This window comes from Balaenoptera acutorostrata, chromosome 15 (genome assembly GCF_949987535.1).
Source record: "Balaenoptera acutorostrata chromosome 15, mBalAcu1.1, whole genome shotgun sequence".
In the NCBI taxonomy this organism is placed as follows: domain Eukaryota; kingdom Metazoa; phylum Chordata; class Mammalia; order Artiodactyla; family Balaenopteridae; genus Balaenoptera; species Balaenoptera acutorostrata.
The window spans coordinates 88,947,741-88,969,624 of record NC_080078.1 but is presented as its reverse complement, the minus strand read 5'-3'; the positions used below and the strand labels follow the sequence as shown (position 1 = coordinate 88,969,624).

At 62.9% G+C, this 21,884-nt stretch overlaps 1 protein-coding gene across 1 annotated transcript; it reads right to left on the bottom strand.

Moving 5' to 3' along the window:
- Positions 1–7: 7 nt before the first annotated feature.
- On the bottom strand, positions 8–20,921 carry COL9A3 (collagen type IX alpha 3 chain). The gene is made up of 32 exons (XM_057530032.1): positions 20,803–20,921; positions 20,165–20,233; positions 18,943–18,978; positions 18,204–18,275; positions 17,522–17,575; positions 16,313–16,348; positions 16,056–16,079; positions 15,721–15,774; positions 15,342–15,395; positions 14,888–14,929; positions 13,669–13,725; positions 13,207–13,260; positions 12,594–12,647; positions 12,308–12,361; positions 11,842–11,895; positions 11,445–11,498; positions 10,597–10,650; positions 9,622–9,675; positions 9,473–9,526; positions 9,243–9,287; positions 8,988–9,041; positions 8,854–8,907; positions 8,306–8,359; positions 8,129–8,200; positions 7,058–7,093; positions 6,531–6,575; positions 5,143–5,175; positions 4,815–4,961; positions 4,588–4,642; positions 3,909–4,091; positions 1,661–1,738; positions 8–845 (listed from the first exon to the last, which is right to left on the bottom strand). Exons 1-32 carry the CDS (start codon positions 20,878–20,880, stop codon positions 655–657), a joined length of 2,055 nt encoding a protein of 684 aa, XP_057386015.1. The 5' UTR covers positions 20,881–20,921; the 3' UTR covers positions 8–654.
- Between the last annotated feature and the right edge of the window lie 963 nt (positions 20,922–21,884).

The window sequence follows — 21,884 nt, the reverse complement described above, 5'->3', positions numbered from 1 at the left end:
TTGGAACTGAGTTTTTCAAATGAGTGGCTTTATTTATTACAATAGATAATACCAATAGACTTTAGTGCAATACAGTCACTTTCAATAAATACTGTCAATGGGAGATAGTTAAACGTTTATACACAAAGGAGGCAGGCAAATCAGACGAGACCTTTGTATGGAAGGGATACTGTACATTAAATTCTTTATTTTTTTTGTAATACTGTGGCCAGTCATTAATCTGAAGATTTCATATATCATTTTACTGAAACGATATCTTAGCCTTTACACAAATGCCATGTAAACAAGTTGCTGAATATTTTTTTCTCTCGTGAAATTGTACAAAACTTTCTATATGTACACCCTAGATCCCTCTGAAATGTTGGGTTGACGATTTTATTACATAGGCCTGTGTCTGAGGTATGATGTTACAGCCGAATGGACCACTGTAAATACACGTGGAGACAGAACACTCTGACAGCAGCTCGATGGAGGATGCTCTCGGGGGCCAAGCGTCCAGTCGCTGCCGCTGAGGACAAGGAGGGGCAGGCCTCGCTGGGCGGCACGGCGGCGCCCAACCGTTGGTGCCAGGACGCTGCTGGTCCCCGCGGGGTCCTGGCACAGCTGGCTGCCTCAGTCGGCGTCACTTTCTCACCCGCTTCCTGAAGTTGTGTTTTAGGAGCTCCTGGGACCTGATTTGTCCCCGCCCACTCCCATCACGGCTCCTTGGCAGGCGGAGGTGTCGCAAATGCCGGGGGTCCCCTGAGCGCCAACAGCACCGGGAAGGCCAGGATCGCCAGGGAGCCCAGGCTCTCCGTGGGCCCCGTCGCGGCCGTCTTTGCTAACACCGGGCACGCCTTGTGGTCCTTGAGACAGACCAGGAAGGTGAGTGGAGACACAGAGAGAGGACATCAGTGGTGTGTCCGTTCAGCCAACCCAAGTCTTGTGTTTCTGTAGCTCATTTCTTAACTCCGGGAGGGGCCCAGGGGAGGCGCGCTCAGGCCGGAGGACAGCGGGGGCAGAGGCCAGGGCGCGGGAGTCTGGGTTCCATCCTCAGCAGGGCAGCTCGGACTTGAGAAGAGTCCGCTGGCGCCATGCGAGGCACGGGTCTGGGGTGAGCGAGGGGGATGCTGACGGTGATGGTGGTTACCATGGGGATGGACTAGGTGTGAGACAGAAAGCGCCCCCCCCCCAGGTGGTGGGCACCTGGGCAGGTGGACGGCAGAGGAGGTCAGCAGAGGAGAAACCAGGAGCTGGGGGTGCGGGGAGGGGTGGAGTGAGCAAGGAGCTGGGCCGACAGGTGTGTGTTTGCTCCCGGGACGTGTGTGCAGATGCGGTGGCCCCGGGACAGCCCCCGAGAAGGCTCGGGATGGAACGCGGCTGGGGCTGCCCTCCTCCCTCTCGGCAAAGTATTTATATTCAACATGAAAAGTGTCAACATCCAGGGTACATGTGGGTCACTTAAGAGGAAATTCTGTTAGAATTTAACGGAAATAGATACTCGATGGCTTTAGTTGAATAGAATTTAACTGAAACTCCTGAACTAAAACAGACACAGGGCGATCTGATTAAAGGGTCGTTAAAACAGTCCCTAACCTGGCCTCTACGGGTGCCTTGTCAGGAGAAAAGTTATCCCCTCAGAAGAGGTGCCCGTGTAACGTTAGTGACAGCGGCCTCATACCTTGGAGCCCTTGGTCTCCGTCAGGCCCGTCCAGGCCCTCGCCAGCTGAGCCTTTGTCTCCTCTGTCCCCCTGGTTTCCTGTCAAGGGCAAGTGACATATGCATTTGCTTAGAAGCCCTGATTCAGGTTCAAAGACAGACTTCTGCTGCGGCGAATGTGTGATCCTGCCTTTTTACGAGTAGGGTGCCTGCTTCCTAAGCTTTTTACTGAATCAAAACACATTTAGAAAAGGACACACAGCAAAGTGTCGGGATGGATGGATTTGAGAGAATGCGCCCCCCACGTGACTCGCCAGCCTCAGAGCAGCGCTTCTGGACTTCCGGTTTGTTCACAGTATTTATGCCTGTTCAGCAGCTGAGTGCTTACCCTGTATTCCTATGTTCAACATGATTTTTGACAAATTATCTAAGGTGTTTTAAAATGTCCCCTGAATTGTGTTCTCCACTCCTCCGCCTCCAACTGGTTGTGGTCTCCGGGAGGTGAGCTGAGGCCCCGCTACGAGGGCCCGCTTGTCGGCCTGTGCTTTGTGTGATGCTGGCTGCAGACAGCTTATCCTGAGTGATATTCTCGGAAAACTGAGCCTCTTGTCAACATAGTGATGCTCAGGGAGCCAAGCAGCATTGTTGGGCGCGCTCTGTCCTGCCTGATGGTAAAAGCAGTGGCACGAGTTTTCTTTCCGTTGGTGTTTGTCCCTCTTCCCATCGCAGAGGGCAGCACACCTTCTACAAAGGATCAGGAGGCCCAGGGCCGGGCAGTCGGGGCCTCCCGTGGGGCCTGGGCTTTCCCGGCCTCCAGAGCAGGTCCCTGATCTGTTGTGTCCCGGGGGGAGATGGAAGCCCAGCAGTGACAGTGGCTTCTGCCTGAAGAACTACAGTATATATTCTCGTTTAATTCAAACAATAACCTTCGGTCGTCCCCACCCCGAGGCAGGCGCCCCAGGGAACACGCTGACCCCGCGCCGTGTGGCGGCCTCCCCTGAATTCTGCTGTGCTGTTTTTCTGAGAACCCATAAAGTGATCAATGCTATTTTTGAATTTTATTTTCAAAAGTCTTAAAGGCACTCAGATCCCTATTTGGAGAAAACCTTGTTTGGTCTTTGAGGACAACCATCCCTCCCGCAGACTGTACTGGCACAGACGGCCCAGGGACGGTCAGAACTCAGACACGTCTCCAAGACAACAGGGAGATGTCTGATGGTAAGCTTGGAACGGGGTGAGAAGGTGCATTTGACACGTGTGCCCTCTAGTGTTGAAACTATTCAATCTCCCAGCGTCTTAACAGTAATGAAATGATACCTCTAATTCTGGAAGCATTTTCACCTGCTGAGGTATTTTAACTTAACCTCACAGAGGATAAAAGGAACTCACAGAAGTTAAGTTTCCCTTGGAAACTTTTTTCTTAAGCTGTTTTTCAGAAACAGAAAATTATTTGGTCAATAAGTTTGGAACAAATTGCAATCACGAACTTTAAATCCTGAATTGGGGCCGTGAGGCTAGCTGCCTGGGGGCAGGCCGGCTGCAGTGGCAAACGGTTAGAATTTAAAATGAACTAAGTGTTAAAGGCCTTGTTGGAAAAGGTTAGTGGCCAGCAGCTCCCTGTCTGGGCACCAAGCATCCCTACGATGGCATCCCTGCGTGGGATCAAGATTTTCACCTCGTTTCAACTCATTCCTAGTTCTTTACAGTCCTTAAAATGGATTTTTGATTTCTAATTTTTGCCTTTTGCCACAGAAATGGTCGCACATGCCAGTTTTCATTAAGGGAAGTGCTGTTGCTTACAAATGGGGCTCCTTTTCGTTCATTCCTCACATTCTTCTCAACCGTCCTCCCCCAAATGTTATTCTAATGGTATTTGAGAAAACCATCACATTTTGAAAAACGTTATCACACCCGCGGGCTTAATAAGGAATTAACCGAGCTGGGCCTGAAAGCATGAAGGGCTGTATCCGAGGCGGCTTCTAGCAATGGCTCAACCTCCCAGGGCTTTTCTAGATGAGCCCGTGGACCCAGAGGGAGGGGAGGGGAGGGGAGGGGAGGGGGCGCCCCCAGGCAGCTCAGACGTGTGTGTCAGACACGGATCGGCAAGGCCGGAAGGACCCTGGCTGAAGGCCAGATGACTTTGGGCCCATTTCCCCTCTGGGTCTCTTCCCCCACCCTGTCTCCCCAGGGGAGCCTCTCTGCGTGGCGGGGGCAGATTTCATGGCTGGGGGCTCCGGCGTGTGGCCGCGTGGTGGGTGCACTGCACTCACCTCTGGGTCCGGGGTCTCCCAGCTCTCCGGTGGGACCGCGGTATCCAGGGGGCCCTCGAGCCCCGGGGTGACCGATGGAGCCTGGGGGCCCCGGGGGGCCGGGGGGGCCGGCGGGACCCGGCCGACCGATGGACCCCGGTGCTAAGGGCTTCCTCAAGTGCGCGGCTAGCTGTGCGATTTGCTCTTTTGGAAAACAAAGATCAGACATCTGTTCTGTTCATCAGAAGTGTGTTACGTAAAGTGCGAATATACTGCCTTTCAAAGGAAGTTTGTTCATTGATTGAAAAGGGCTTTAACTGCTTTGGGTACGTGATAAATGTGGTCATGGTCCTCGGTGACCCCAAGAGTGAATCACAGCCCTAGAAGGGAGCTCATGAACCGGAGAGGCTGAAAGATGCCCACTTGGTCTGTCAGAGCTGGAAGGGCGCGATTGTCTGACCCTCGTGGCCACTTCATTCAGCAGACATTTAGCCCATCCCCCGTGCACCAGGCACCGCGGTGAGCCCTGCGGGGAGGGGGCCCCCTCTGGTGCAGACCCCAAGGACCGCGGGCGGTGGGCCGGCCGGCAGGTGGCGGAGGGTGAGGCTGGGCGGGGCTGGGGCTGGGGCTGGGGGTGGGAGAGGCTGCAGCCCCAGGGGCGGAGCCGCGGGCGGGATGGGACAGGGCAGAGGGCACTCACCGCTGACCATCCCCCCACACAGCTCCCTGACGTGCTGCTCGCTGGCCTCTTTCCCCTGAAATTCACCCCGAAATCCATCATCGTATTGGGGGGCACGCTGGCATCTCCTTGAGGCACCCCCACTGTCACACTCTGCAAAGTAACCTTGATCATCTAGAAGAGACTTGATCTAAATCCAGGAAAAGCCCGACACCAATGAGCACTGGCTCCAGAGAGGAGACACATACCGGGACTCCGGGTTTCCCAGTGATGCCAGGCACGCCGCGCACGCCCTGGAGGCCCATGGGGCCAGGGTGGCCTGGGACGCCGTCTACGCCGCTGGTGCCGTTGGGGCCCTGGATGCCCTTGGGACCCAGCTCCCCTCGACTGCCGGACTAGAGGGAAACAGCAGGAAGGGGGGGTGGGTCAGGGCATGGGCTTCTCCCTCTGGGAGAAGAAGAAGGGCCGGCAGTTTCCTGACTTCTGACCAGAGCAGGCCTCTGTGATCTGCACGGCCGTCAGTGCCCCGGGGCTGGCCTGGGGGCCCCGAGGAGCCAACCTCTGCCCGGCACTCACCTCTCCTTTGGGTCCGACAGGGCCACTGGGACCCTGCAAAAGAGCAGAAGGGAAGTTGTGCATTCTAATTACTTGCGTGTTGTTAGTTGGTGGGAATTATTTCCCCAGGAACCAGTCTAGCGGTTATTAGTTGGGGACGGAAGAGCAAAGCAAGTTGCTATTTGATGGCATCACAATAGCCACAGTGGTTACTCCTTTTTATTCTAGGTTTCTTTTTATATTGCTGAGATTGTATTATAGCTACTGATGTTTTTAAACTTGTTTTCCCTAAAGAGTGTTATTAGCTGCATAGTACTTTTTCTCATCCATGTTTACTTTATTCCCATTCTTTATTTTTTATTTTTTTTAACATCTTTATTGGAGTATAATTGCTTTACAATGGTGTGTTAGTTTCTGCTTTATAACAAAGTGAATCAGTTATATATATACATATATCCCCATATCCCCTCCCTCTTGCGTCTTTATTGTTACACATTTGGCGGAGCTGAGGGTCTCTGGGCCTAAGGCTCCCCTTTCTCCAGCTGTGACCTCAGGAAGCTGCCTGGCAGGGCGTGGACGGGGATTGGGCCCCAGCCAGAGGCAGACGGCCCGGGACCGCCCATCCATCCATGCCGCCGCCCTCCGCTCAGGCCGCAGCTGGCGGCCCCCCTCGAAGCCGGAGGGAGGTGGAGGGGCCAGGCTTTGCAGCTCAGACAGCCTGAGTGGTAAGTCGCTGAGAGCACGGCGTGAGGGGCACTGCCCGCCTCGCAGGCAGAGGTGGAGCAGGTCGGGGGGCTATTCCCAGGGTCCCGTGTGTCAAGGTCATCTAGGAACTCACCAAGATGAACAACACTCGCGCACACAACTGAGATCACCTCGGCTCAAGCTGGGAAAAGTTGGCTCTGGGCTACAAGGTTGTGCTGGAGACGAGGGTCCCTGGGGCTGAGCTGTTTCCGTCTCCTCCAGACTCAGAGAAGGGCTCGGTCCCACAACTGGAGACCCTCACCACGTGGGAGCCACGGAGATCTTTATCCCCAAACCCCCCGACTGTTCCGTTTCAGTCACCGCCCGAGGTGTGACTCTGTCGATGACCTCCATCAGGGTTTTATTCTAAACTCAACCCGAGTTTTCCCTCTGTGGAAGCAGAGTTTTCTGTAGCTCAGTCTCAACTCTGGCTAATTCATGCTGGAGGCGCAGATGGAGCACGGGAGGGGGTAGAAAACCCCACAGCTGGGCCTGGGGCCGCCTTCTGCCTTAGGGGCCGGTCAGCAGCCAGGACCTCAGCTGCGCCTCGGTCCTCAGCTCGGCCCACCCCAGCCTGGACCTGCAGATGCTGCCCTTCCCCAACCCCCGACCCCGAACGTGGCGAGTTCTGTTGTCAAAAGTGAGGCCGACTTAGTCATGCTCACCAGTTCTCCTTTATCCCCAGGAAGGCCATCGGCGCCCGCGGTGCCCTGAAACGACACGGCTCAAAGTTGCAGAACTGTCTACGCCGCCATCCTCCAACCTTGGTGGGAGCCGGTGCCCGAGACCCAGGGCCAGGCCGAGGCGCCAAGCAGACAGTAAGCAGAGCCTCAGGTGGGTTTAGACTCTTCTAGATCCTCCAGAGCTGCGGCCCCCCCTTGCCCCTGGGCCCTCCAGAGAGAAGGTGCTGCCTGGAGAACAAACACTTTTCTAATCTGCTCCTGGAACCCAGATGGCCAGCAGGGAACACGCCCCACTCTGAGGGTCCCAGAGGAGCCACCCAGGCCACAGGCGGCCCCCGTTGCACCCAGGAGCCAACTGGCCCCGGGTCCGGCTGGGAGCCCAGAGTTGTCAGCCTTGGTGGGGGGGGGGGGCGGCGGGAGAGGGAGGGAGATGAGAGAGATGAGGAGGATGCCCCCCAGCCCTGAAGACAGCGGGCAGCCCACAGCCGACCTGACCACCGGTCGCTCACCTGGTCGCCCTTTGGGCCTGCAGCTCCTCCCGGGCCCTGGGCAGAGAAAGGCTGAGCGTTAAAGAAACCACAGGGATCCCTGGGCGACCCGCACCCGCTGTGGAGCCAGGACGAGTGGGGGGCACCCGGGCTGCTGTGGAAACAGCCTCCTTCCCAGACGTTCGGCATCCTGGCCCCTAAGTGTGCTGGGATCCTCCTGTAGAGCCCTCATCTTTTTAGGGGCTCGTAGCCTCGCCCCACATGGGGTGCGCGATTGTTCCACGGGCCCTGCTGCCGGACGGCAAGGCCTCTGGGCTCGGCATCACCGGAAAAAGTTTGGCTCGTGTGGCATTTTCACTCACACGATCCCAGGGTAACTTCCCGACGCGAGCTGCCGAGTCAGGGCCCAAAGCTTGTATTGATCATCTTCCCAGGGGACTGCGGGATTAGGGGCGTGTCTGGGAACTGCCAGAATCACCCCGAAAATGTTAAAATAAAAACTGTCCATTTGCTCAGATAGCAGCATGAGGAAGAACCCGCCCAAAGGGTCCAGAGAGTGAAACTTCCCTGTGACCTCAAAGTGCAGGCGAGGGTGACCGGGGGGCGATACAGTAACCGGCCCCTGGCCCCCACGGGGACGGGCGCAGTGCCAGGGCCTCTCTCTCTACCTCTTGGAGGCCCTGGTGCCCTTGGCATGTCCCTGACCCCTGGCATTTCTGGCCTGAAAGCTGAGGAAGGGCCCACTGTCCCAGCCCCAGGCCGTGGTTTCTGTGGCCCACCAGGCCCGGGATGAAGGGGCGCCAGAGATGGCAGCTCCTGGGTCCTGTCACTGCCAGCCAGCGGGCGGGCGGACGGCCAAGGAAGGCACCTGAGGTTCCCCTGGGACCTGGTGTAGCGCGGCCAGGCCGGAGCCCGGACACAGCCCACAACCTCCGGTCACCCAGACTGGGGCCCTCTGTGTCCCAAATATCATGGGACAATAGGGACACCCACAGTGCCCGACTACTGCGCACCTACGGTGTGAGGTGCCTCTGGGGGCCTCTGACGTGGCGCCTGTGTGTCCCGTGGGACTGTGGGTGGGGTGCCACTTACCCGGTCGCCCACGCCGCCTCGGAGGCCTTGGGGGCCGGGCAGGCCGGGGTCTCCCATGCTGCCCTTCCGGCCCTACAGACAAGGACCCAGCGCGTCAGCACCCACAGGGAGCCCAGTGGAGACCCCTCCCCAGCCCGGCTGGCCCACCTGGGCTCCCTGGGCGCAAACCTCACCCACCTGGTAACCGCGGACACCAGGGGCTCCGGGGGGGCCTTGCGGGCCCAGAGCCCCCTGAAAGACAGACAGACAGTGTGAGTGCAGCTCCGCCTCCCCCGCGGGGGCTGGGCAGACACGGGAGCTGGTCCCCAGCCACCTGGCCCAGTTGCTGGGGAAAGAGGTGGGAGGGATCCTGGGGGGCAGCTGGGGGTCGCAGAGGTCAGGCATGCCCTCGGGCCCCGTGCGTCAGCCGGACTTGGCGGGGGGCACCGATGCCAATGTCTTCATTATCTTGGTCTGTGGTGGGGCTGGGGGGGTGCTGCTTCCACCACACCTCCCAGGCCCAAGGCGGGGTGCTCCCTCGGCCGGCTGGGTGCTGGGACTTTGCTTCCTCGGCACAGAGGTCTCAAGGACAGGACAGCTCGAGCCTGGCCACCACCATGTCCCAGCTTTCACAGGCTCAGCCCATTCATGCATCCACAACGCCACCGCAGCCCACACAGAAAAGGGGACCACTCGGCTGCGGCCCCGTGCCCACCCCCACCCCAGACTCCAGTCCCCCGACTCACCGCTGAGCCCCTGTGGCCAGCCTCGCCACGCTCCCCGGACACACCAGCGTCTCCCTGCACTCGGGGAGGGGGACAGAGGGTGTTAGCAGGGTCCGCACACACTTGGGTTGGGGGTGAGGGCTGCAGATACTCACGGGGACACCGGGCTCTCCTGAGGGGCCAGCCTCACCCAGCTCTCCAGCTCTGCCCTGCAGGGGAAGGGTGAGCCGTGCGTGAGCTCTGCCCACATCCCTCCGCCCAGGATCCAGGCTGCGGCCTACCCCCTTCCCCATTTCCCCCCTTCCCTACTTCCTTTCCCCTCCCCTCCCCTCCCCCTCCCTCCCCTCCCCTCCCCTCCCCTCCCCCTCCCTCCCCTCCCCTCCCCTCCCCAGAAGAAAGAAGCCACATACCAGTTCTCCTTTCTCACCCTTGGACCCTGCTCGTCCAGGGAGACCCTGCAGGTCAGAGGTCAGAGGTCAGCATACAAGGCCAGAGGCAGAGCACCCCCCGAGGGTGAGGGGCTCCTGCAGCCTCCCCGGCCCTGATGCACAGCCCCCTGCAGGCGCCCCCACTCAGGAACCCACGGGAGATGACCACTGGCATTGTCCCTGGGGCCATGGCAGGAGCCCCGTGCACTCACCGGCAGCCCATTGGGACCCTTCTCTCCTGGGGCACCGTTGCGACCAGCTTCTCCCTGTGGGAGTTTGGTGGGACATGGGGTGCTGAGGCCCTGGAGGCTGAACTCCCTGCAGACCCCTCCTCCCCTGCAGACCGCTAGCCAGTACCAACCTTCTCGCCATCAAGTCCCAGCACACCGTCCCGGCCATCCTTGCCCGGCATGCCCTGGGGACAGCGGATGGTGTGAGGCCCAGTGGGCAATCAGCCTGGTCACCCTCCAGACCACGCCCACCAGGCCCCTCCCTTCCCCAGCCGCCTGCACTAGGTCTGCCCTCCTGGGCTCAGGGGGCAGGTAATAACCTGTGCTGCTCTCCAATCGTGCAGATGAGGGCGGTGAGGATGCACCCAGACCACACGCTGCCCCCCTGCGTCCCTCATCCACCCAGACTCTTCACGCGCCCCAGGGAAGTTCTGCTGTGCCCACTTTACGGACGGGGAAACTGAGGCTTGGGAGCCAGGATTTGGGCTCAGGCCTGCTGAATCCCACAGGCTTGACTAATTTTGGAATCTCAGACACAGCCATGTGCTGGGAAGGTGGCAGGAGAACAGCTGGAGTCCCTCCCTCCCCTCCTTCAGCCTCCCACTGCCGGGCTGTGCTACCCCAGGGGGCCTCCCAGGGGCCCATCCTCTAGGGCCAGGATGGGGAGGGAGCCAGGAGGAAGTGGGGGTCTGGGCTGAGCACGGGCACATAGCAGGGATGAGGGGGCACAGGTGTGGAGGGCCAGTGCTCAGGACCCTCAGAATGCCCCCCACCTGTGCCACCCTTTCCCCCACCTGCCCTCACGTGCCCCTGGAATGCACATGAGCTCAGCCTGAGACCCTCTACCTCTGTGTGGTCTAGACGGCAAAAGATTCTGTGGCCTCCGGCCAAACGCAAGTGTGCGGGCCCTTCACCCACAATTAGGCATTTCCAGAAGGCGACAGCAGAGTGAAACAAGGGAGGGCCAGTGGCCCGGGCAGCTGGCCCAAGTATAGCCCAGGGCCGTGGGAGGAGAATGACTCTCCGGGGAAGCAGGTGCAAAGGGCAGGGAGCAAGGGGCCGGCAGAGCCCCCTCCGCCCCTAGGCTGGCATCCATGGGCACTCACCGGCTCTCCAACCAGCCCGGACATGCCAGGGACGCCTTTAGGACCAGGCCTGCCCTGAAAGACACGCAAGGGACCGCAGTCAGGCCCGCGGGGTCTGCTCCTCCCACATACCTCACTAGGTCCAGGGGAGGGGGGCGGGGGAGGTAGGCCCGGGAGCCTTAGACGTGCCGTGCACACCACTTCCTAGACTCCGGGTATTGAGCTTGGGCCAGGCGACAGCTGTGTAGGCCAGGCCCGACCCCCAGGGGAAAAGGCCCGTCACCCCGGGCGCTATCTTAGGATCCTGTGGACGCTGCGGCATCACACGGCCGCCTTCTGGGCCTCCGGCCGCTGGGCTCAGGCCGGGGGAAGACGGGATTGGTTCGGAGACGGTCACTTCATTTCGCGAGATGCTTAATTATCTCTCGGCTTCACTTATGTTCTGCTTAACCCGAGAGTCGTTTTCTGTGTTACTGCATCTCACAGCTGGGCATCCTTGGCCCAAGGTCGGGCCCCACTGCCCAGGGCCTCTTGACAGATGTTAGTGGCCAGGATTCGCGCTCAGAAGTGTGGTCCTCTGGACCCTGCCCTGCTGCTCTGGAGAGGAGGTGGTGAGGTGACAGTAGCTTCAAGGAGTCACGGGGGCAACAAGGCCGGGGGACTCCTGGGGGAGCCGCCTGGGCAGGGGGAGGGCTGGGACCCCCAGGCCCAGCTTGGCACTGTCCCGGGGCTCCCCACTACCCGCAGGAGAGGGCAGCTGCCCCTCGCCTCCCTGGACTTACCGTCCATCCCCCCCACCCCCCGCCCCCTGCCCCGTGGATCAGGTTCTCCCAAGGAAGGACCCAGAGAACACAGGTTCTCTCACTTACGAGATCGCCCTTGGGGCCGCGCAACCCCTCTGGGCCCCTCTCGCCTCTGTCACCCTGCAATGACAAGGGGGCACAGGGAGAGAGTTAACTCAAGAAGGTGGGAGAGCAGGAAGACAATGCTGAGGGTCACAGAGGCCCGAGGGACACTCACCACACCTCACTTCATGTCTGGAAAGAGAGAGAACGCAAATCTCCCACGAAGGACAGGCTGACTCTGGACTCGCCCCCTCCCCCCAGGTGTGTCCACTGGTACCTGCCCAGGTGTGCCACATGTGATTCCCCCCAGGTGTGCCCACGGGATGGGCAGCCCAGTGGGGCTGGGGGAGGCGTCTGAGTGAGCAAGAGAGAAGAGAGCCTGGGCCTGCACGGGACCACCCCCACCCCCAGACACACGTACCACTTTCCCAGGGGCTCCTGGGATCCCGGGGGGCCCTCGGAACCCGATGGGACCCTGTGGAGGAGAAGGGGCACCTGAGCCTCTCCTCTGAGGCCTGGGCAGCATCCCCCAGAGCACGGGCTCTACCTGGAGGGGCCCGCCTGGAGCCCCCCGCCCAAGCCCCCCAGCAGGCCCCTCCCCCGTCAGCCCCCCAGTGGTCCCCAAGCCCCTCCCCCTCCCCCACTTGCCAAGGCCTCCCCTGCTGGCCCCTGCTTGCCTCTCCCAGTCCCTTTGGCCCTAAGCCACAAAAGCCTTCACAGGCCCCGGTTTTGGGAACCATCCAGTGAGTGGAGGCCCAGAGGGCCGCGGTCACACAGGCCACCTGTGGCCACTGGTGAGGACCTGTGCTCAAGGGGCCCATCTAACGTCTGGAGGTGGCCCCCCAGCCCCCCTCAAGGGCCAGGCGGCGGGGGGCTAGTGGACTTACCCGGTCCCCAGGGGGTCCAAGTGGCCCTGGAAATCCTCGTAGGCCCCGTGCACCCTGCAGGGAGAGAGCTGGAGCTGCAGGGCCTGGGCCGGCAGCCCCCCGGACCGCACACCTCCCAGGAGCCGCTGAAGGGCTCTGGTATATTCCACACCTCCCAGGAGCCGCTGAAGGGTCTGGTATATTCCCCAAAACCCTGCCTCAGGACCCACACCCGGTTCCCGTCCTGGGAGTTGGTGGACTGTCCCCACCCCACATCCTCACCTGTCCAACACCTCCCCTTACTCACCTGCAGCCCCACGGTGCCTGGGATGCCAGGGGGCCCAGGGGGGCCGGGGTCACCCTGCAGGAGAGGTGGATGGCGTCAGCCCTGAGCTCTCCCCGCACCTCTCCGAGGCCACTGCCCCACCCCGCCAGCAGAGCCCTTGCCGTGCGGGGCGTCACCCCACTTCACAGCTGAGCTCCCAAGGCCCAGAGAGGTCACACCGTGTCCTCCCCCGACACCTCCTCCTGGCGGCGGCCAGCACCTCTGCGGCTCACGCGGCAGGCTGGCTGCTCGCACCGCGCTGGAGGGCACCCAGCCTCGCCCGCAGCCTGTGCAGGAGGATGCAGATGCCCTCCAGGGCAGTGGCCAGGGGGGAGGGTGGCAGGGACTACGGGGGGCCACTTTGGGCTGAGGCCCACCTTCTCCAGCCCGCAGCGGGCCTGCCCAAGCTCAGGGAGCTTCCGTGTGAGGCCAGGTGTTGGGGGTTCTGTCCAGAGACCCTGCCCCAAATCACCCGGCTCTAAGAGCCAGGCACCCCCAGCCCTGCCAGAGTCCCAGCCCCCGTGCCCCCAAGCGCCTGTGCCTCCCCGCCACCCCCCGGGGCGCCACCCAGCCGCCAGCCGCCAGCCGCCTTCACCTTCTCGCCATCCTTGCCGACTTCTCCTTGCTCCCCTTTGTGGCCGGTGGGTCCCTGAAAGACAGCGGCGGGTGGACGGTAGCAGACCCCACAAGCAGCCCTGAGCCAATTAAGGCCTGCCTGGCCCACCAGCCCAGCTGGGGAAACAGAGGCCCGGTTGGGAGAAGCAGGGCTGGGCCAGGGAAGGGGGTTGGGGGCCTGAGGCCAGCTTTCCCCCACGCCCTCTCTCAGTGCCCCCCCAGTCCCCAGCGGGTCACTGGGGTGAAGGGGGACAGGGACAGAGCAAGGTCCCCCAGCAGGGCAGGGGCCAGCCCCCCTTGCTTCCCGCAACAATCCTGCAACCAGGGCAGGCTTTCTGGACGCCCACCTCCCCCCGGACCTCCGCCCACATGGGGGCCCCGCCGCCTCCTACGGGGTGTGAAGGTAAGCTGGGGTCTGAGTCAACCCTCAGTGGCCGCTCACCTTGAACCCTGGCATTCCTGGGGGCCCCGGGGGGCCTGGCGGGCAGATGGCCGGGCACTGTTGGGGAACAGAATGGTCAGACCCCTCCGAGTAAAACAGGGGCAGCGCTGAGGTCAGAACCCAGGGGCCCGGAAATGGGCCATTTGGGGCGGGTGAAGGGGAGCTCGGGCCACACGGGGGCCTCCTGGGGAGCCCAGACAGGGCCTCATTCAGGGCCACCGTGGGGCGCGGTGAGGGGCTGCAGAGCCAGACCACGGCCGCCGGCCCCTCACGGCCGCCGGCCCCTCACGGCCGCCTCCTCATAGCCGGCTCCGATGTCTCAGCCCCAGTGCAGGTTCAAAGCAGCTATTCAGCCTGGTGGCTGCTGGCTTCACAAAGGGGCCTTCATCACGCGCCCGGCTCTGCAGCCAGCTCTGCTCGGGGGTCCCCTCGGTGCCAGAGGCGCCTCAGGGAGGGACACGTGGTCCTCGGGCACAGGCCGGATGCCCCGCGCCTGGGGGCTCGGCGAACGCAGGGGCGGCATGGGGGTGTCTGGATCATTCCACAGCTGCTCTGGCACAGAGCCAGTGACATCCACCTCCCCCAGCTGTCCTCCTCTTTCCAGAAGACCCCCAAACCCTCCCTCAGGAACACCGACCGTCAAGCACTCAGGACACGGGTGGGGGAGAGAAGGGCAGCAGGGGCCCCAGTGGGCAAGCGGGCTGGGCCAGGCTCTCCCTTTAATAACTTCCAGCCGCTCCTCCGAGGAGGCCGGGTGCTGGCCCGGCCCACGAACAGCTGTGCAAGCGAAGCCCTCGAACCCCAGGCCTCCAAAGCCACTGTTTTTCTTCTGACAAGAGAGACAAAGCTCAACAACCAAAAGTGGGTCCCAGACTCTGGTCTGGAAGCTTCTGTGATGGGGAAACCTTCTGTCTGCGCCCCCAGGGCAGCCAAGCTCGCAGTTGACCGCACCCGGAGCCTGTCGGTGCCAAGGAGTGGGATGGGTCCACACGTGATTTTGCTTAAATTAAGTTCAATTCGTGCTGCTGCGCATGCCAGGGCTAGACCGGTGAGGGCGGGGAGGGGCAGCTCAGGGGGGGCCGTACCCAGAGCTGGTGCCGCCGGCACTGAACCCGTCCCTAGGGGCCCCCGTCCCTGCCTTCCTGTGCTCTCCAGACGGGCCCCTCCCACCAAGACAGGCACCCCGACAAAGGGCTTCACAAAGGCTACACGTGCCCACCTGAAGGTCAGTAGCGCCTTCGGGAAGGACCCCTGGGCGACCCTGGAACAGAGAGACGCCAGCTTTGACATGGCCCCCCCCTTCCCTCCCCCCGCCCACTCAAGACCTCCAGGGGACTCAGGGGCCCTTCATCCCCCCCTGGCCAGTGCCAGGTACTGCTGGTCCCCCCCCCGCAGGGCATGTGACAATGACAGAAACCACCTGCCCTTGGGGCGGGGTGGCCACCAGGCCTGAGCCTCACTAGCCCTGGGTCAGCTGACGCACACTGCTCCAGCCTGGACTTGGCCCATGTCTGGGGTGTGGCCAGGACTCTCCACGTGGACATGGGTGCTGGGGCGGGGGGCACGGGGGGCCTGAGGACGGGCACCCTGGTGACAGGGGAGGCAAGCCCACCAAGCAGTTATCATGCCTGGGGCTCCTCCTGAGAGGCTCTAGAACCCCGCCCAGTACTCACAGCGGGGCCGGGAGGTCCCGGGGGGCCAGGGAGGCCTGGAAGTCCAGAGGGTCCCTGTGGGGGGATTATGGCTTAGACGGAGCAGGACCAGCCCCCACCTGAGGTGAGGGGACCAGCGACTTCCAGAGAGGGGCCTCCTACTCCGAAGATGCCCCTATGGGGGTGCTCCCAGAGCTGCCCACCTGCCCCACCCCAGCCTTGTGCGTCCTGAGGTCTGCTCTGCCCTGTCCTGGACGTCAGCCACGAAGGCCCACCGAGAGAGGGCGAGGGGGAGGGAGAGAGGAGGGGCACAGGGAGGCGGTGAAGGGGGAGGGAAAAGGGAAGGAAAGCGGGGAGGCCCCCCCATGGTTGCATTTGGGGAGTCCTGGCAGCCACTCACCGGGGGGCCCCGGAGGCCGATTCCACCTGGGACACCGCTCACCCCTGCCTCTCCCTGGGGGAGGTAAGAAGTGAGAGACGGGGGTCTGCACCCAAGGAGCTCTGAGGATCCCCAGGGGAGTCCAGACCGGGCTCCCATATCCCTACACAGGGCCAGCCTGCCCTCTCTTAAAGCATGGGGACTCTGTGTGAGGGGTCAGCTCGCTGTTCCCCCTGCCCAGAAGCACCCCCCCGCCGCCCCCAGCCCTGGTTTGGGACCTGGTAGCCATGTTGGCTCGGGGTGTGGCAGGCATGCTCGGGGGGTGGGGGTGGGGCACGAGGGTTATCAGTACTCACGGGGGATCCAGGGAGGCCTTTGCCCTGCAATGCCAAGCATGGGGTCAGAACTTGCTGGGGACGGGAGGAGGTTGCCCACCACCCACCCCATCCCCCTGAGCTGGTCAGGTGAGTTGCTGGGGATGAGAGGGCACAGCCCAGATAGCACCTAGGACCCCAGCCCAGGGACCAGCCCCCAGGAGAAGCTGCAGAGGGGCAGCAGACGTGGCATTTTGGGGCCCTTCAAACTCCCACCAGGAGGAGAAGACAGTACTCACCCCCAGCCCAGGTGGCCCTGGGGGTCCCAGACTTCCCTGCAGAAGGAAAGGGGGCGTCAGGGGTGGGCTGGGCCCAGGCACCGTTGCCTCTGTTTGCAAATCTGTTCCCTTCCCTCCCAAGTCCATCTCCCCTGAGGAGGGGTTTCTTGTCTTATAGGAGACCGACAGTGGGTGGGGGGACCTCTGATGTCCCAGGGGCCTGGGACTGGTCCTTTACCAACAGTCCTGCTGAGGAAAAGCCATGAAAGGTCCCTTCCTGGCAGCACTACTGCAGGCAGGACGGGCCACCAGGAAGGCACATGCCAGGTGTGACCTGAGCCACGTGGAATAGCTTGATGCCCGGCTCCTCCAGGAAGCCCTCCGGCCTCCTTTGTCCACAGTAGGGCACCCCAAACCTCCAGCAGCTGGCCTGCCTGTCCACCCAGCACCCTCCTGGGCCTCCTGCTGCCTTGCATCCCAAGGATGAGGTCCTTTTTTGGGAGGCCCCTCCCCTCCTGTGCGCCAGGCTCCCTGCAGAAAGCCTGGAGCTAGTCCCCCTCCTCCCTTCCCCCCCTTTCCCCCACTCCCCCAACGTCCTTGGAAACGTCAAAGGACCTGCCGGCTGCAGGCAGCGACTCTCTTCCTTGTTTCCCACTCAGAACACTCCTACAGCCCAGTTCCCAAAGGCAGGGCTGCGTCCTGGTTCCCTCCCCCCCCATCACAGCCCCCCTGCCCTCTGCACCCCAGGGCTGGGGGACAGTCACTTCTCGAAGGGGGGACAGAGAGGGAGTGTTGGTCTCAGCTTTGCACCTGGAGCCACGAGAGGAGTTGGTTGGTCAGAAAGGGGGTTTTAGTGAACAGTGGTCAGACTCGGGGGACAGGCTGGGTGACCGTGGGCCCCTAGGGTGGGCGCAGAGAGGGGGCAGCGGCTCACCAGAGGAGGAGGAAGGCATGTGGGGCCGGTCACGACCCAGCCATACCAGCCCCCCCAGCACGGTCTGAGGGCTGGGACAGCTCTGACCAGAGGGGGCGGGGGGGGCACTCATCACCCTGTGTCCTCATGCCCTCCAGCCCCCCTTCCACCCCACGGCAGGGGCGGGGCCCAGCCAGTGCAGTCACAGCAGCTGCCCTCAGAACCCACAGCCTGTGGACAGGTGGTGCTCAGTCTGGCTGCCCCTGGCTGGGACCTCGCCCCTGAGCTGAAGCCACTGGACGCGGTGCCTGCCTTACCCGTTCTCCGGGGGCGCCCTTGGGTCCAGGGGGTCCATCCTGCCCGGTCAGACCCTGGGGAAGGAGGTGGAAGGAGGGCTGGAGGGGTCACGTGGGAAGGACGTGCCCTCTCAGGGGGAAGAAGCAGGCATGGGCCCCGCCCTAACTAAAGCCAGTCAAGAGGGATCAGAAAGACCCTCGGGTCAGGCACCTTCCCCTCTGGCCCCACCCACCGCCCACCTGGTGGGAAGCCCGCGGCTGGAGCACCTGCTGGGGTGGGCAAGCCCAGCGGGCAGGAGAGTTCCCCTCTGACATCCCCTCCCGTGCGTGCAAAGCCCCCGGTCCTGGGGCCAGGCCTTGAGCTCCTGAGGAGCCCCTGACGCAGGCACCCTGGGGCTCGGAGGGGTCTGGATAATGGGCCTTTGTTCCCAGAGAAGCCAGAGCTGGCGGGACTTTCACCTCTCCTGTGCGCTGCCGCTGTCGTCTGGCAGACAGGGCCAGACGCTAACGGGTATGGGATGGAGGCCAAGGGACCCTGCCGGGGGACATCCGGAGACACTCTTGGGCCTGGCTTTCCTGCTTGAGCTGGCCCAGTAGGAAAACAGCAATTAAATCTGACTCCTGGGCGCTGGGATGGAACGCCTCCAGGCTGGGAGGGGAGTGGGGGGCTCGTGGGAGGAGAAGGAGGGGCCGGCACACTCACATCCACACCAGGCAGTCCCGGCAGCCCGGCCTCTCCTGGTTTCCCTGGCTTCCCCGGGGCCCCTTTCGGTCCCTGTGGGGAGAAAGGGCAGAGGCGTGAGGGAAGCTCCAGCCAGAGCCTTGGCCTTCACCAAGAAGAAAAGTGTCCTCCAGCGGGGCACAACCTAGCAGCCCTAGATGGGCCCCTCTCCACCAGAGCCCCAGCCCTCCCTGCTGCCCTGCCCACCCCTTGCTGGCCCCAGGAGGGCTTCCACCTCCAGCTGCCCCTCTACCCTTCTTCGGTCACATCTGCAGCACACTCATCCAGACGCTTTGGCCTCCCCAGCTAAGGGCCAGCGGGCCCCTTTGTGGGCCCCTCTATGGGCCCCTCTGTGAGCCCAGAACCCTCAATTCCAGGGCCTGAAGAGCTCCAGGCCGGCTCACTTGTGGGACCTCTGACGGGCTGGATGTGCAGGTCTGTATGGACCTCTTCCCTGACCTGCCGGGGCACTTACCCAAGCAAGCTTCAAAGCCAGACCCTGCCCGGAGACTCACTGAGTCCCACCCACTCCCCTCCCACCTCTTCCCGCTCTGCCCCTGCTCCAAGGCCGCCCTTTGGCAACCCAGGGCCCAGCATGGTGGGAAGGGGTGTCAATGACCCCCCTGCTCTAGGCCCACCTGTCCCCTCCAGACTAGAAGGAGGCCGCCTCCCCCCATCCCCCCCATCCCCCCCCCCCACACACCGCAGCCAGGACACTCACCAAGGGCCCGGGCAGACCTGGAGGACCAACTTCTCCCTGCAGAGAGGGAGATGCCCACATGTGACCAAGTGTCCTCTGGAAGCTCCGCCCAGGGGAGCAGAGCTGGGCCCCAGAGGAGGCCCCAGGAGGCAGGATGGAGCCCCTCACCCCATCATCCACACCTGTAGGCACCTCCCCTCTAGGGCCAGGTGCAGAGGCAGGTGGTGGGGAGAGGGGTGAGCTGGACAGACTGGGGATTTGAGCCCACTTTGAGGGCACAGGGACACCCCAGAAACGGTGGGAGGCGTCATGAAGCCCCACCCCTCCGCCTGCCTGAGAAACTCCAGAAACCCGGTTGGAGGTGGCAGCCTCCAGACACACAGAGGCCCGGGAAGGCACCCCAGCACCCTCTCCACCCTGATGACCACTGGCTCTGAAATCTTCTACCCGGGGCTTTCAGGCCAGGTTTTAAGTGGAAACGTCCCCAGAGGGGACAACTGGGGAGCCCTGGGGCACCAAGTGCCCAGCCCCACCAGGAGGGGAGGCCACCTGGGTCCAGGGCCCATTACAGCCACACTGAGCGACGGCCCTGTGGGTGGGATGGTGGGAGGGAGACTCAGGACCATCAAGGGCCAGGCAGGGCCCTGGGGACTCAGAAGGAGGCAGGTTCTACCCGGGGAACAGTACTGGTGAGGAGAGGCCTGGAGGGCCCTGACTCTCACGGACATGGCTGAGTCAGGGGCTCTCAGCCCGTCGGGTCCTGGGGGCAGGCTTCAGGGTCTCATCTGCCTCCCACACGGCTTAGGCCACGCTTAGGCTGGGGCGCCCTTGGAGGATGCCACTTCTGGGGCAGAGCCAGCCCCCCAGCGCCCTCCAAGGCTGGCTCCAGCCTCTAGTAGCCGCCAACGAGACCCACCCAGGGGACAGTCTTTACCCCCAGAAAAGAGGAGTGCAGGCCCCTCCGGGGACCCAGAGACACACACCCAGTGCCCACACTTCCAGCCCAAAGAGCACCACGGAGCCCCCCCGCCTGTCCTGGGGAGGCAATCCCCGGGGGGTCTGCCCCAAAAAGGAACAAGGATCGTCTTTGTCCCGTTTCACATCCCACCGGGGTGCTGGCTCATCGCCCCAGCCCTGGGAGGTGCAGTTAGTTTTCTCTCCATCAGGCCTGGGGCTCAGGGAGGTTGGGGCGGGAGCGAGAACCCTGCAGAAGCGCCCCGGCCATCCCTGCCCCCACACTCACATCAATGCCGTCCTTGCCTGGCTTCCCAGGTGGCCCTCGGGGGCCGGGGGGGCCTCGAGGTCCCACTTTCTGAAATGGAGAAATGTCATCAGGCAGCTGCACCCCCACCCTCTCCCACTGGCTGGGGGGGGGGGTCCCCCTGGTTGGCCCTGGGGTCAGCCTGACAGAGCATCCCCTCCTGCCAGTCTGGAGAAGAGCTAGGGCCCGTCCAGGGGCCCGCACCCCGGCTCCCCTCAGACCCTCGGGCCTTGGCAGTACCCCCCGCCTCCTCGCCTGGGCAGGAGGGGCTGCGTCGGGGCTGAGCCCCGCAAGGAACAAAGGCCACATTGTGTCCCTCTGGTGGAGACGCAGCGCTGGCACCGGACCCTGCCTGGTGAGGAGGGGCAGCCCCTGCGTGCATCTCCGAGGTGTCCCGGCGTCCGTGGAGGCTAGCCGGGCGACGGCGAGGAAGCTATGGGGCGACAAGACTGTGCCCGCCGTCCCCAGGGGCCCCGGGCTTCCCGGCTCCCTCGCTGACCCCGGGGCCAGGCGGGGAGCTTATTCCCTGGCTGTGCAGCTCAACGCCGACCTCAGAGCCACGGACCCCCACCCCGGCCGCCTTCCAAGGCGAACCCAGTGCACCGGGGTCCCGCGCTCACCTGCGCCTCGGTCACGGTCACGGTGGCGGCCAGCAGCTGCCCAAGCAGGAGCAGGGCCAGGGCGGGGGCTCCGGCCATGGCTGCACACACGCTCTGAGCGGAGCCGGCGGGGTGGCAGTGGCCTGAGCTCGGCTCGGCGGGCGGGGCTGGTGGTGGGCTGGACGCCAGTTCCCGCCCCACTGGCCCTCACACAAGCCCCCCATTCAGCTGGGCCCACCTGGGTGGGCGGGGGCTTCTGCGCTGCCCTGCGCCTCCCTGCCGAGCCAGTCAGGGGAAAAAAAGAAACCCAGTGGCATTTTTTTGGCCAGCCTCTGAGTTAAAATTATCCTGGGACTGGTGAGTTTCACACATACACCTTTTAGCAAGAAAGAAAGAGGCTCTTTTCTCCCCTTGGTCCTCAACCAGGGTGTGGAGAGGGAGGGTCCCATGTTGAAGGGCTCCTTTGGAGAAGGGGCAGTCCTAGTCCTGTCAGCGGGATGGGTGAGTCCCATACTCCTCCGCAGGGTCCTGAGAGGGACCCAGGCTGCCCAAGGCCCAGGAAGACCCCCAGAGAGGGTGAGCACGCCTGTGCCAGGGGTCAGACAGGGCCCACCACGGCCCCGGTTCCCACTCCAGGGCCCTGCCGTGGGCAGAATAGACTCCAGGGCCATGCCTGCTAGGCTGCAACGCCGCCCCCAGGGCCCTCTCCCCAAACTTTAACTGTACTGAGTGGTCCATCCATGTGAACCAGCACAGGCAAAGGCCGGACTCTCACCCGGCACACCCCCACCAAGAGCCAAGTGGGGGTCCTGCAGAGAGGAAGGAAGGCCCACCGTGATCCTGAGGCCCGAGCAAAAGCGTGATGAACAGGAGCCCTGAGGCTGGTGTTGGCTGTTCCCGTTTCTCACAAGCCTTGGCAGCTCAGGGGTTGCCAGTTTGGCACGCTCTGCTTCACCCCGGGAGCACATGGGGACAGCAGGGTACAGGGCAGCACCTGGGGCCAGGAGGACACAATGACCCCCCCCCCCCCAGGGGACACTCAAACATCCAGGTCACCTACAGAGCTCACTGAATGCTCAGAATCCCAGCCCTGCCTCAGGTGT

Coding starts and splice junctions, on each gene's coding strand:
- COL9A3 (XM_057530032.1), bottom strand. CDS start 20,880: ATGGCCGGAGCCCCCGCCCTGGCCCTGCTCCTGCTTGGGCAGCTGCTG. Junction 13,261..13,668: donor CAGGAATGCCAGGGTTCAAG/GTGAGCGGCCAC, acceptor GCTGTCTTTCAG/GGACCCACCGGCCACAAAGG. Junction 8,360..8,853: donor CTGGCCACAGGGGCTCAGCG/GTGAGTCGGGGG, acceptor TCTGTCTTTCAG/GGGGCTCTGGGCCCGCAAGG.